We start from the raw sequence: 14,423 nt of genomic DNA on the forward strand, positions 1-14,423 counted from the left end.
AGTGATGATGAGAGTAATGATGTTATATGAGGGTCCGGTGTCTTCAACTCTAGCAAAAAAAGAAAAAGAAAAAAGCGCTTTCAGGATAGTCAAATGCAAGATGTGATTTATCACTGAAGCATGCGATTAACGAGTGCTGACGATCGTGATCGGAAGTGCATAATCACGGATCCCGAGTCGTGATTCTCGCTCCCAGAGGAGCGGCGGTGGGAACAGCTTCACGGATGAGTGCAACCACCACGAACATACAAGTAGGGACAAGCTGAGTATCACATATCTCACTTTCAATCACCGTAGTCACGAACTTTTTGTGATGTCAACCAGGCTCTATTATTTTCTCCCTATCCTAGCTACCATCCATTTTCTCCTTTCGCTTTCTCCAGCATCCCCCTTTTTCCAGCATCCCTTAGAATGCTCCTCTATCATTAGGCAAAGTTCAAGATAAAAGAACCATCGCAGCAGCTATACAAACGCGCGCGCATGAGAACCAATTGAAGGGCAACATCATCCTTGTCTTCTTCGCAAAAGCAACTGAACTCAAAGAGACTGTATGCTGAAACACAAAGAAAATGTCGTCGTCTATCGTAAAGTCATTACCTCGTGAAGAATGCAACGAAAAGAAGCAAATCGTTTCCTCAAGATCAACTGATGATGTTCCCTAGGCTTCCCTTTTTTTATCTTTCCCTTGACCCATTGATATTTCCTCCATGTGTGCAACCTTCCTGTTCCTTCCTATAAGAATGCAAATTACCTAGGTAGTTTTGTCCACATCCAAGCTGTTGAAATGGCTGTGAATGTGGCATGCTTTTTTTTTGTGATTGTTTTCTGTTTTTCTCTTTCCTTCCTTTCTTTCCCTCCTTTCTCGGCGCTTCGTGTACTTGCGCTCGTTTTCGCTTCATCCCCGTGATGAATCAATCTCACCAACTTCTTTCATCCTCGCCTTCCTTGTTGAATTCGTGTTTCTCCTGAATGATATCCAGGATTTCCGTTCCTTTCCATTATGTGATGACCTTTGTGTCATCCTTTCCATTCCGACGATGACCATTGTCATCCCTTTGGTGAAAACTGCCACTGAACCGCTTCGTCTCTGTCAAAGACTTTCTGTTGAAAGAAAACCGTTGTGGCAGTTTCCTGATGTTGTTCGTAGCCGGGTAGTGTGAATGCCACAAACCGCCGTAGCATTTGCAAACCATGCATGGTAAGATAGATAAAGAGCAAGACTGTGAAATGAAATGATACCAGCTGGAGGGAAAGCTGGTTGCTGAAAAAAATGCATATTATGAAGGAACTTCTGAGCGAGAAAACCTTGCATTGAAAAAAAAATCAAAACGCCTTGCACATGCTCTTTTCCGACTCTGTCGATGCTGTTGCTGTTGCTGTTATGGTTGCTGCTGTGTAGTTCCAAGACGCTTACGCCTTAGTAACGGTTGGGATAACTGCCCGACGAGTAGTCTGGGTATCCAGGTCCTTGCATGGACTCGGACGCACTACTTCCACCTTCGTACTTTTGACGTGTGTTATCCTGGAAGTTGGTGAGGATAGAAGCGGCATGCGAAGCGGTGATGGGGGGACCGCCGGCGTACTGGTTGTTCGCTTCAGAGAATGTGCGACGAGGCTCGTATGAGGGCTGGGTAGTAGTGCGGTAAGCAGCGATGGTCTCCCTTCTCTGCGTAACTGGCTGATAGAAGGAGTTGTCGTTCTGGAGCATTGGGTTCAGGCCAGCTCCAGACGATGACATGCTGCCGCTGTTGCTGGTGCCCAAGCCGCCGGGGGCGCTGTAACTGGGGGTAAGGCCAGTATAGCTTGGGTTGATATATCCGCGGCCGGAACCGATGGGAGCAAGGGTGTTACCGCTGTAGGTGGCGGATGTGTTGTTTTGGAGCCCATTGTTGACCGAGTTGCTAGACTGGTAGTAGCTGGAGGGGGTTTGACGATAGCTAGGAGCCCAGTCAGATCTGTTAAGGTTGGGAGAGGAGACACCGGTCTGGCGCTCAGCATATGACCTGTCGTTGTAGTCGTTATAGCCGTTGCCGGATGAGTAAGAATAGGAGGGACCTTGGGAGTAATGGGCCGGCCAGTTAGATCTGCTGGGGCTGGGGGAGGGGAGGTTGTTGTGAGCTCCGGCATACTGCCTGTCGTCATAGCCGTAAGCAGTGCGTTGCTGAGGCGTGTAGCGATAGTTCGAGTCATCCGAGTCGGTGCCCGGAGTGGCCTGCTTGCGACGCTTCTCAGGGGTAGTCACGTTTCCCGAGTTGGCCTTCTTCTTGTTGGCCTTCTCCTTGCGCTCCTTCTCGAGGGTTTCATCAGTACCATCATACTCGGGAAGAATCTCGACGTCAGGGAGGCCATGTGAGGGGTGGCCCGAGTTGAGGGCCTCCTCAAGGGGCGCTTTGAAATGCTCGTCGATGATGTCGATGATTTGGACCGACGAGTACACACGATCACAGAGCCTAAGCAGGGCAGGCGCGACCCTAGAGGTCGGGAGGAAATCGAGTTCATCGAGTTCGTCGTCATAGTCGTCGCGCGGCCGCTTCTTGTCCCTCTGGAGACGTGCTTTCTCACGCGCCTTGCTGGCCTCTTCCTGACGCTGTTGCTCGCGCTTACGGGGAACAAGCTTCCATCCGTTCAAAGTTCCCCCCTTCAGGTGCGGATTCTCCCGATGGCTGATATCGGACCAGATCTGGGCCCGGACGATTGTGCCAATGATAAGATTGCACTGATCAAGAGAGTACTCGGCCAAGTTACGGTAACGAGCGCGCTGGTAGTGCTTGCGACAGAGATTGCACCACACACGATCAGGCATTTGCCTCGTTGCCTTCTTGTTGCGCCCAAAGAACTGAGATACGGCCTTGCGGGGTGGCGCGTTGGTGTTGCACTTGCTGGTGTGGTAGCAACGAGTGCCACCACGGCGAAGGTCGGCCTCCAGGGCGATACGATCCGTGCGGTCTTCCTCGGTTCGGGGGTCCAGATACCTGGCGGCTCTGGTCACCCAATCAAGATTCAAATCCTGGTCATCTTCCTCGACGCTGGCATTGTCGGCCACAGGAGAAGACTGGTCAACCGTGGGCGTATTGCTGGTTGAGTTCTCCATGCGAACGTTGCGTCGGCCGCCGCGATTGTGAGGGGGGGTGGGCAGTTGCTGCTGAGACCACGTCGAACCCTCCAGGGGTGACTGGGGTTTGATGCGAGACGGAGCCATGCTGAGAGAGCTTAGGTCAAGGCCAAGCGAATATCCGGAAGAACGGCTACATGAAGTACGCAAGATGGTTAGCAGCTATCCTCAAGATGTGTGGTAAGGATGGGATGTACCCGAACGTCTGTTAAAATCAGACCGAGGTCACCAGTGCGCAGATACTGGTCTGCAAGCGGGAAGCGAATGTGCAGCGGGGTGATGCTTGATGTAGAAGCGACTAGCTGGTTTCGAGATGGGAAGAGCCTCAACTCAAATTGCGCCGATGTTGTTGAGATCGGCAAAGTAAGTCGAGTCGAGTTGGGTTGAAGGAGGAGGGATGAGGGATGAGGAAAACCCGACGGGGGAAAAGGCAATTTATGGGGCAGAGTGCGCTCGCACCGTTGGTTTAATTACCAGGCTCACAGCTCTGAGCTCGAGGTCAGAGGGCTCACAGTTTTGCTATTGTGAGGGGCAAGTCGGGATGGAAGTGAATGGTCTCAATACGTGACCCCTTATTGAACAAACAAACGAGGTGGGACCTGACCAGTTGTGGGAGTCTAGGTTTCCACCCTGAGCAATTCACTGCCCAACTGCCCGGCTGCCTGGCCGACTGACAATAGCATGCCCGGGCCGACAATGATAGATTTCTGCCGGCCGGCTTTATTGAAGGAACCTGAACAGCGTATTTCAAGTGTATCATGGTAATCATCAACCGGTGAAGGGGGAACGTGCCCGAGGTCGTTAAGTACCGTTTGCCAGTCACTCGCTCGAGGTTTGGCATTGGGTCGCTCGAAGCATCTGGACTTCCATCCCATATCCTCTTCCGCCCACGTCGACAGAGGCATGCAAGCAGCTTTCGCATCATGCTGCAGATAAGGCGCCACGGTCACAGACGGGAGAAGCCAACATGTGTCGAGACGCAAACAGGGGCAAAGCAACAGAGAGCAAAGCAATCGGCAAGATGAGATGAACCTTCACCACATACGTTTGATTGTTAACCCCGAAGGTTTGAGGGGTCATGGTGTAATTTGTCCCCTCGTACGTCATACCGGGGTGGTCACCATGCGCGCCGGTAGCATAGTTGGCGCTCTCGAATTGGCGCGGCACATTGAATCCAACGGGACGCCGGAAAGCGAACTCGGAAGTAGAAGGACTAGTGTAGGGTCAGCAGCTGATTTCTATGAGAGAAAAAAGCAACTTACTGGTAGGGGTGTTCTGATGTACGAATTTCAGGATTCCCGCGGTAGTCGGATTGTCCCGACTGGGGCGTGTTGACGACGTTTCGGATGCTCATGTTGAAGTTCTGTCGGCTGTCCATCTTGTATCCCTCCGATACGTTGTCCACAGGTAGATGTCAAAGCAGTTTTGAGTCGTTATGGGGATGAATAGTTGACTGAGAATGATGCAAGCGATTGTTTGCATTTGCCTGTGCCCACAATCTATGCCTACGGGCTAGCGATACCAGGTTATGATCTTGATGTCTGTATCAGCAAGGTTGTTAAAGAGTTCTGAAGAGATCTTGTTTGGTTCTTCGGGAGATGGGCCGAGTTTGTCTTGGAGGCAAGATGAATGTTGGGATGGAGATCAGGATGAAACAAGAACAGAAGAAAGATGAGATGGAGCGCTCATCTAAGAAAGGAAATTAAGATGATGTGCCAGCACTTGTTCAAGAGGGCATGCGTAAGGCCATTCATTCCCTTTAACGGAACTCCAAGCAAGATGGAGACGCAATGAAGAATGAAAGGCGTAGAGAAAGCAGAGGCAGTTGGATCAGAAAGGCACACTCGACGACCCTCAGCACGCCAATGGGCCGAAAGTATGCGTACACTAGTTCCGTAATTGTGTATCCATTACAATGCCATTGTAAGTAGGGCGAGGTAGGGGTAGATTACCCAGCATTCAATGGTGAGAAAGTGGTATCTCTGCGAACACTGTGTGTAAAATACGCACGTCTCCGCCTCAGATCTGGGGGTCCGGAGATGAATATTATGATGCTTGCATGAACCAGACACCCCCGCTCCAGACATGACGCAAGACCAATTAGTGTCCGACAACTCCCTTCAGAAGTAGAAGACGCCCGCAGTAAGATGATATCCTTTGAGGGTCAACTGAGAAATACCCCTTGTGTATATGTACCTGGTTGATGAATGCTAGATGGTGCCTACCTAGCCACTTGCTGCCCGTAAGAGGAACGAAAGCTTTCAGGCTGTGAGGCCATCCAGGCACCTACAGTTCGGGTGCTTCATCCCGTCTGCTGAAGCATAAGGACCCCAGATAGAGTTGGGATGTCTGCACGAGGAGATCTTGCTGTCTCTTCGGTGTTGATGGCGCAGTTGGAGTACATGTAGGTACCGCAGCGGGATAACCAAAAGGGCGTCTGGCCTAGAGAAGACTGTCTGGACTGAATCTTAACCCATCTTCCGGGGGTACTGATAGATGACAACATGAGCCCGACCGTTTTAAGCGGAGGGATAGATGCCAGGTTCAACTCGAGTAGCGTCGTCGGTCGGACTCCGATGTTCGAAACGGGCGGACTTACACCAACGAGTAGACCAATCAGAGTTCAGTTGGAGGAAAATAAATGGGTCCTACGCTTAGGGTCGTCAACGTCAGTTCTGCGCGTTAACAGATTTGTGCCTGGCTTTGCATACAGATCTGTTAGTGACTCTTTCTCACCTAGTAATTTATCGAGAGAAAATGTGTGTTGTGAGGGTTGAAGCACGTTGCGGGCTGGATAACCTTTCAAAAGATCCTTTCTTTTTGGGGTGGAGCTTACGAAGCTTGTTCCCTTTCGTCGTCTTCGTCGTCGTCGTCGTCGTCGTCGTGAGTGCTTGTGAAGGTCAACCGATTTGGGAAACCTGACGAATGTCCACACCACAATGTGTAACATTAAAACAATTTCCTCTCTGAGATCCAACAACACCAATGGGAAGAACCAGAAAAGATGAATTTGCATGATCTGCTGAATAAATCATGTGTCTCTGTATCTGTCTGTCCGTCGCACGTAAAACCTTCCCGGCTGTTCGTCCGTCCTTCTCGCTTTACAATCTCTGCTTGTCCCCCTGGAAAGCTTCGGTTCCCCTCCATTGTCCAATCAAGTCTTCTGGAATAACCCCTGCCCTCCCTAGGCGGACCTACCAATCGTGATTATTACTTTGGGCTTTAGACACAGCTGAAAGTTCGCTGTGGCAATGTCCATCTCGAACACTCTGAATGTATCGGACGACAACGGCGCTTCAACGAGTAGGACGTAATATCGACACTACTCAAGACCAAGCCTGTTCTCAATGGCTTCTCGGATGGTGTCGACGGATGCCATGGCCCCTGTTCACACAAAGTCAGCTCTTTCCACGCGCCATATCTGGTTTTCCCGACACCCATGTAGACTAGCCGCTTTGGTTAGGGCATTTGACGGAATACATATGTACATACCATCTAGAGAGTAACAAGTTAGCACATGACAAGTTAACATGGTTGGGGTTGAAACAGCCAGGAAAAGAATAACGGGGGAAAATAATGGGGATTTGCTTACCTCCTGTATCGCCACATGCAAGAGTCCTAGTGGAACATATGTTAGCAATGAATTGGGTATCCATAAGCCTATGGAGGACATCTTGTAGCGGATTCAACATACTTTGCAATCGGCTATTATGATTCGGAAATTGTCAGCATCAGTTCAGACCTCAAACATCCAAGTCGACAAAACGAGCCAACCATACCATGATAACCTGGAACCAGCCATTAGCTACGGCGACGCCCGCAGTGTCGCCCTCACTTGGCTCAGGATCCCTGACTCCCCATTCTTCTTGCAGTACTCGGATCTGCTTCGCGGTGATGGGGTGCCTCCACATGGCCTAGCGACAAGAGAATTAGTTTCTGATCTTGAATTTTCCTATTCCAACCGGGTCAGTGTCAAAAACGTGGGGAACGCACAGAGTTCATGGCCGGCGCAACCGCAATGACCTTCTTCTTGTTGTCGATACTCGAATCTGTGTCCCACGCCCTTATCACGGACGTCAAAAGATTATCGCTCATTCCGTTGACGATCTTTGCAAGCGTGTTGGCATCCAAAGCTGGAAATCAGCTAGGTCAGTAAGGATGTCGATGGATGTCGTCGGACATTCGAAGTGCTAGGAAGACCTACGCGCAACGACAAGAATATCGGCCCATCTTCGTAGCTCGATATGAAGAATACTCGCTCCGCGGTGCCATGGCTCAGGACCCCATTCATCGGCATCATCGTAGACAGCTTCCACATGGGGGTAGTCCAGTAGGGAGGAGTAGACGGGCTGTTCTTTGCTTTGGCCGCCGAGGAAGTGTTTGGCGTACTGTGTGAGGACGATGCGGATGCGGATCTTGTCGCCGTGCTTGGCTAAGGCCTTGACTATCTCGGGAACTATGGGGGGAGAAGGTGGTCAGCTCTTTATCTACAGTTCTGCTGGACGGAGATGAAGACTTGCTCTTGATGGTGGCCACCGAGCCGGAAGCGCTGGATATCTAGCGGTTAGCGTTCATACAGTCCCCGGTCGAGATTCGTAAGTGGCGGTAGTACATACGCCAGGAGAATGTTCTTGACCTCCGGTTGCGCAAGTTCAGCAACGAGGGTGGCTGGTGAAGCGAGCTCTGTGGCCAAGAAATGGCGATCATGAACGTTGTCAATTGCTTGAAGCATTTTTGCAATTGAGGAGACTCTTGGTTGTTTGATATTGAGTATTCTATCCACTTGATATTAGAACAGGTGACCTACAACCACGACAGCAGCGCATGAACGGCAAAGTGAAAGACTGTGAAACTGATATATAATCGTCAAACCCCCGCTGACTTGACAAAGGCAAGGGCCATATATAAAAATCCAGGACCGCTGCATAGAATTACGACACTCACCAGAGACCAGGTATTATCAAGTGGACCAACCTTGAGATTGATGTATCGTGATAGCCAAAATCTTTAGTAATTCGCTCACCGGCTTGCGATCGAGAGACGCTCTTGGGCTTTGGAGAAAGATTGAAGTGACCAGGCTGAACGAGGCTGGAGAAGTGAAGAAATGAGTTGAGGGGTTGATGTTCGATGGACGGAAGCAGGAGCGGGAGGATAAGAATGCCTGCCAAAAGGACTTACGTCATGACCCTAACCCTAGAAAGCGCTTTCAGCCTGGACTGAACCTTGGAACATTGAGTGCTTTCGGAATCAGCATCAGATTCTGGGAATTGAATGAGATAATTGAGTCAACTGATCAGATCAATTTTGAGACCGAGTTCGAGATTTCATTAACAGCTTCAGGAGCGCAAAGCTCTCGCCATTGATCATGATTGTCTTCTGCTGTTGGTCTGCTGTTTGCTCTCGCGCCCCACATTTCCAGTCAAGGGTTGAAAACAGCCAATGAACAGCGGCATTCACTTACCTTATAGCGCCATTAGCCAATCAGACGCGTTCCTGCGGTGGACTGATCTCCATCGCGTCACAGCTTCCAGGTTCTGAACTTCTGTGAAGCTCTCTGTAACTGTCCCAAAAGGAAGCTTCTCTTCCTGTCCACTGACTTTTCCTTCCACCTCTTCACCAAATCAAGATTCCAATCGCAGTATCCAAGACATTGTCGCAAATCAAACATCAAAATGTCAACACCCACTCCCGCCGCAAGCGGCACCGCGACCCCGGTCGTCGAGCTCAACGCCGAGCAAGCTGCGCTATCCCTCAAGGTCTCCCTCGCCGACCTGTCCGCCCAGGCCGCCTCCCAGTACGCGCAAAAGAACTACGATGAGGCCGCCGAGCTGTACGCTCAAGCCGCCGAGATGCAGGCCGAGATGAACGGCGAGATGAACCCCGACAACGCCGAGATCCTCTTCCTCTACGGCCGCGCCCTGTTCAAGGTCGGCCAAAGCAAGAGCGACGTCCTCGGCGGTCGCGCACCCGAGCCCAAACCCGAGAAGAAGACGGCCAAGTCCAAGAAGCAGAAGAAGGCTGCCACAGAAGAGAACAGAGAGGGTTCATCATCTTTGATCAAGGAGGCGGTAGAGCAGGCGACTAAGGGCACGCAAGCTTCCATCGTCGAGGCGGCCAAGGAGATTGCCCACAAGGATGAGCCCAATCCGGAGAAGAAGCCCCTCTTCCACTTTGAGGGCGACGAGAACTTTGACGACTCGGATGAGGAGGAGGAAGATGAGGATGCCGAGGAGGGAGAGGAAGAAGACGAAGACGACGATGATCTCGCCGTGGCGTTCCAGGTCCTCGACCTTGCGCGCGTTCTCCATGAGCAGAAGCTCGCAACACTAGAAGCCGAAGAGAAGACCCAAGAAGAAGGAAAGGGCAAGGAGAAGGAAGGCGAGGAGGCTGCCACCACTACTGAGACACCGCCTCTGATCAAGCACATCAAGGAGCGCCTAGGCGACCTCCATGATCTTCTTGCCGAGATCTCTCTCGAGAACGAGAGGTAAGCATTTTGTCTCCTCCTTTTCCACCTCAAGCCCGATACTAACTCCTCCCTCAATAGATACCCAGCAGCCATAACCGACTCCCGCGCCTCCCTTAAATACAAACAACAGCTCTACCCCCAAGACTCCGAAATCATCGCCGAAGCGCACTTCAAGCTCTCCCTCGCGCTCGAATTCGCCTCCGTGACCAAGTCTTCCGACGACGACTCCACAGAAAAAGCCGCCGGAGCTGGCGGTGCAGCAGGCGTAGTAGACCAAGCCCTCCGCGACGAAGCCGCCGCCGAGCTCGAAGCCGCCATCGCCTCCACCAAGCTCAAGCTCCAGAACAAGGAGGTCGAGCTGGCCAGCACGCACAACCCCGAGGACAACGACGCGACGCGCAGGCAGATTGCGGACGTGAAGGAGGTGATTGCGGATATGGAGCAGAGGCTGGTGGATCTGAGGAAGCCGCCTATTGATATTAATGAGGCGTTGGGTATTGCTGCGCCTGTTTCTGGAGCTAAGGAGGACAACAGTTCGTTGAAGGTCGCTGAGGAGGTCAAGGAGAAGGCGAATGATTTGACGGGGTTGGTCAAGAGGAAGAGGAAGGTTGGTGAGAGCGAGGCTGCGCCGGCCGAGGAGGGTGCTCCAGAGGCTAAGAAGTTGAAGGAGGAGTGAGTGAGTGAGATTGGGCAGAGGGTTTTCTAGGTAGGTACGAGTAATTGTATGGCCATGTGATGGATTTGTATGGACTTTGGGAAAATTGGGCAATTGGAGTTCATGCAGGAGTTCAGTCAGGATCAATCAGGCTTGTAATATTCTAGTTTTCTTCTCGAGTCGAGGGCTTCAAAGAAGTCAGGCAGTAATCATACTATTCCTCATTTTTCTATGATCCTCGCTCCAATAGCGAACCACCACTTGCGAACACCACCGTCGTGGAACTTGACGTTCCGCCCGTTGTTTGGGCCGCCCAGGCAAGGTTGATCTTGACATTTTGTCCGTAACGGATGGACTTAAGCACCAGCAACAAACAGTTAATGTGGCCGCGCTTCAGTTAGACACGAGATACTATCTTCGACAACATGGACACCGTTCGAATAAATATCAAACTGCATTAAAAGCCATCACTGGTTTTATCTAACAACTCTCCAGCTAGGCAAATAAGGATAACTGGAACTCGGAATATGTTTGTATCAACCAAATTTATTTTTTGGTGATTATCTACATCTGTCAGCATGCCCAACCAAGGCAGCATAATCACCCTTAACCTCGGAACGACAAGGTTCGATACGGGGAACGACATAACATAAACCCAAAACACACAACAAAGTATAGGACGATCGTTTTGATACCTATGTTTGGTGCTTACTTGTAGCCTGGGCAGCAGCGTAATGAGAATTTGACAAAAGTCAACAAACAAGCAACAAAATACATATTGTACAATTTGGAATTTCATGAGGAGCCTAGAATAACGTAAAGACTAAAGCCACCTAGTAATGAGTTTACTTGACTTTATGAGAGCGAGAGCGAGAACCCAAAACAACAAAAAGAAAAGCGGTGATTGATTGATTAAAACTCCAACGCCATTTCAGTTCAGTCCTTCAGCCACTATCCGTCCTCTCCTCCGCTCATCGTCCGTCCCTCTTTCCTTTCCTTTGACTCATCGTCCCCGTCACGTCAGATCCACCGCGCAACTTTCTCCCCGCCGTTTTTCTCCTCACGGAATACCTCTACAGCCCGACCACGCCGGTTGTTTGGTGCTGGGGGTTGTTGGGTGGTTGGCTGTCAGTGTTGTTGTTTTCTTTGTCTTTTGTGACCATGCTGGTGGCTTGGGGGTGGTTGCTCAAAAGCAAGGAGACCGAAACTTTCTTTCGTCCGCTTGTAGATTCTGCAGGGACATTCCGATCGATGATGAAGCAAGCTCGCTTTACCATCGCCCTATCTACCAAAAGACTTCTAACCCCTAGCATAAGGATGGAAGCCCCTGTTTCCACCCCTTCCGCCACCGCGATAGTTCGCACCAGGCTTGCCAGCGTTCTTCGGGCCCGTGGGCGCGTTCGGAGGAGGGGCGCTGGCCGGGTCGACCGGTCCGCCGGGTGAGTGCGAGCCCTGGTGACCACCCTGCTGATGACCACCGCCGCCGCCGCCGCCGCCGCCGCCGTGGTGATGGCCGCGATTCTTATGGAACCCACCACGTCCTCCTCCTCCTCCACCGCCGCCACCACCGCCCATGCCACCGCCCATACCCATACCCATTCCACCCATACCGGGACCGAAACCGGGACCGCCCATCATCGGCTGCGGGACGTCATCGTACATGCCCTCCCAGCTGGTGGCGCCCATGTTGTAGCCTGCTCCAGCGCTGGGCATGCCGCCGCCGTAAGCGTTACCAGCGGGGTCATTGCGAGGACCGCGGTTACCGCCGCCGCCGGGACCGCGCTGTTGGCCATCGAAGCCCTGCTGACCGTCGAAGCCGTTGAATCCCCCCTTGGGACCAGCGGCACCGCCATCAGCACCACCGGCTCCTCCAGGACCGCCAGCGCCACCCATCATCTGCTGCATCATGGCCGGGTTCATGCCCATGGCCGCGGCCATCGCCTGGGGGTTCTGCGCGTTAGGCCCCTGACCCGCGCCGACACTACCAGCGCGGCCACCGTTGCCTTGCTGTCCCGCACCAGCCTGAGCCGCGGCGTGAGCCTGTTGAGCGGCCATCATCTGTTGTTGCATTTGCTGCATCTGCTGCATCTGCATCATTTGGACCATTGGATTTTGCATGCCCCTGTTCATGGCCATTTGCTGCTGCATCATCTGGAAGGCCTGCTGCATGCGTTGGAGATACTGGGCCATGAGCTGGGGTGTCATGCCGGCGGTGCCGGCGCCGCCCATGCCGCCCATGGCGTTCATGCCGCCTTGGCCGGAGCCGTCGTCCATGCCGCCGCCTTGCTGACCGTTGCGGCGCTGACCGAACTTGCCGCCGCCGCGTCTAGCAGCTTCCTCGGCCTCCTCGCGCAAGTTGCCGCGGGGTTGGGCTTTCTTGACTTCGATGGGCTTACCATGGATCTCAAGGTTGGCAGAGAGGCACGCCTCAACGCCGGCTTCGGATTCAAAAGTAACGAAACCGAAACCACGGGGACGGCCAGTGTCCTTGTCCATCATGAGGGTGGCATCGACGACACGGCCGAACTGGGCAAAGTATTCGCGGAACTCGTGGTCGGTGGTCTCCTGGGACACGCCACCAACGAAGATCTTGGAGGTCTTCTCTTGCTCATCGCGGGGAATGGCGCGCTTGGGGTCAATCTGGAAGGAGAATGAGCGTTAGTGGCCACTTATATGACGAGTTAGACGAGCTATGGCGGGACAACGTACGATCTTGCCGTCAAGGTAGTGTTCCTTGACCATGACAATGTTGACAGTCTTGGGATCCTTGAAGGTAAGGAAACCAAAGCCACGCGAGCGACCGGTGGCGCCATCTCTCATAACGGTGCATTCAACAACCTCGCCGAATTGCGAGAAGTAATCCCTCAGTGATTCTAAAAAGCCGCGAGACCAGTATCAGTATAGCTGTCATGAAGATCATATGGTATAGATAGTGCCCTTAGAGAGACAACGACAACCAAAAGGGGAAGATGAGGAACATGGCAATGCTTACGGTCTGTAGTCTCCCAGTTCAGGCCACCAATGAACATTTTCCTATAAGACACAAGCGCACGCGCGGTATGTTAGTTAACTTCATCTTTTAAGCAATCTATGGTGCCTGGATACGAGTAAGCGTAACATGAGGGCTGTGAGGAATGTGTGGGTTTGAGTCAATAAAACGCGGGTGTAAGAAAGACATTGTGAGCGAGTTGATTGTGCAGTGATCAAGCAAACAGCCCCAACCCCTCAGCCCCTTAACCACCCAAAGCTTGAGCGAATCCGCAAATGGCTACGAGCGAACCCAAGAGCTACCAGCTAGTATGATGCGGGAGCATGTTTGTAGCCGTTGTTTTTGGAGATGCGCGTGCATATAGCGTGAACTGGGAAAGCAAGCCCGTTTGCCTAGCCCGTTGTGTCAGGACTTGAGCAGCCTCAGGTAATGTCTATCCCAGACCTCTAATATGACCACAATGACCGTCTACCATCATCCTTGATATAGCATGGGCTCCACCATCAATGTCCCAAGAACTATCCTTCATCTTGTCTACACTGGGTCTGGTGTTTGACTGTGGCGTGTGACAATGGCCGTGATTCTCCGGTTGGCTTCGGAAGTTGACGGAGCTCATCGACCCAAGATGATATGATGCTTGTCATTTGGCGAATGAAAGGTTTGAAGCCGTCTCCGCGATGTTCCCAGGGGTGGCGGCGAGACGACTGCTGTCCGATGTGCCGAATGCTGAGTTGACTTGACGAAAAGGGGCCAGGGTGGAGGTATGCTACGGCAGTTCCCAGAGCGAACAGAGGATGCAGCAGCGCAGCAATGTTCCACTTTCCAAGTGGTCTCTGGGTGTGCCGGAATCTTTCTTCGAATTTTTGCTGTCTCGAGCTTTTTTGCTACCGTCAAGCTAGGTACTGTCTGTATCTGTTCTGGGTACTGCCCTTCTCGCTGCTAATCTTGCTCTGGCTGCAGGCTCATCGACCCTCCTGGCAGAAGGAAGCCGGTTCCCTCACGCCCTATTAAGATTACCTCCGCAAGGCCATCCGCCATTCTTGTAGTACAGACAGGAGCGTACTCCGGGACCAATTTGACGTCGAAGCTTGATCCTTGGCGTGACCCTGGACAAGTCCACGGCTTCCAGCCTCTTTTCTCCCGATTCCATGTTCACGTCCATAGCGGAGAGAGCGACCCTTTCCTGCTCTTGATCACT

The 14,423-nt window shown here is 52.2% G+C and overlaps 4 protein-coding genes across 4 annotated transcripts; 1 reads left to right on the forward strand and 3 right to left on the reverse strand.

The window, feature by feature from the left end:
• Nucleotides 1-1,417: 1,417 nt before the first annotated feature.
• B0H65DRAFT_520544 (uncharacterized protein) lies at nucleotides 1,418-4,490 on the reverse strand (the record flags this gene model as incomplete). Its single annotated transcript, XM_062828733.1, has 4 exons — nucleotides 1,418-3,245; nucleotides 3,625-3,711; nucleotides 4,158-4,325; nucleotides 4,375-4,490. The coding sequence occupies 4 exons, from the start codon at nucleotides 4,488-4,490 to the stop codon at nucleotides 1,418-1,420; spliced, it is 2,199 nt and encodes a 732-aa protein (XP_062685108.1).
• A 1,856-nt stretch (nucleotides 4,491-6,346) lies between these two features.
• On the reverse strand, nucleotides 6,347-7,892 carry B0H65DRAFT_135846 (flavoprotein-domain-containing protein). The gene is made up of 8 exons (XM_062820863.1): nucleotides 7,729-7,892; nucleotides 7,633-7,661; nucleotides 7,317-7,568; nucleotides 7,106-7,245; nucleotides 6,892-7,026; nucleotides 6,807-6,817; nucleotides 6,705-6,730; nucleotides 6,347-6,496 (listed from the first exon to the last, which is right to left on the reverse strand). The coding sequence occupies exons 1-8, from the start codon at nucleotides 7,842-7,844 to the stop codon at nucleotides 6,435-6,437; spliced, it is 771 nt and encodes a 256-aa protein (XP_062685109.1). The 5' UTR covers nucleotides 7,845-7,892; the 3' UTR covers nucleotides 6,347-6,434.
• Nucleotides 7,893-8,669: 777 nt separating this feature from the next.
• Nucleotides 8,670-10,467, forward strand: B0H65DRAFT_489593 (uncharacterized protein). Its single transcript, XM_062827720.1, has 2 exons — nucleotides 8,670-9,599; nucleotides 9,660-10,467. Exons 1-2 carry the CDS (start codon nucleotides 8,785-8,787, stop codon nucleotides 10,255-10,257), a joined length of 1,413 nt encoding a protein of 470 aa, XP_062685110.1. The 5' UTR covers nucleotides 8,670-8,784; the 3' UTR covers nucleotides 10,258-10,467.
• Nucleotides 10,468-11,285: 818 nt separating this feature from the next.
• On the reverse strand, nucleotides 11,286-13,384 carry B0H65DRAFT_135923 (uncharacterized protein). Its single transcript, XM_062820865.1, has 3 exons — nucleotides 13,229-13,384; nucleotides 12,946-13,109; nucleotides 11,286-12,876 (listed from the first exon to the last, which is right to left on the reverse strand). Exons 1-3 carry the CDS (start codon nucleotides 13,263-13,265, stop codon nucleotides 11,536-11,538), a joined length of 1,542 nt encoding a protein of 513 aa, XP_062685111.1. The 5' UTR covers nucleotides 13,266-13,384; the 3' UTR covers nucleotides 11,286-11,535.
• Nucleotides 13,385-14,423: the final 1,039 nt, after the last annotated feature.

This window comes from Neurospora tetraspora (assembly GCF_033439725.1).
Source record: "Neurospora tetraspora strain CBS 560.94 chromosome Unknown B0H65scaffold_2, whole genome shotgun sequence".
Classification (NCBI taxonomy): Eukaryota; Fungi; Ascomycota; class Sordariomycetes; order Sordariales; family Sordariaceae; genus Neurospora; species Neurospora tetraspora.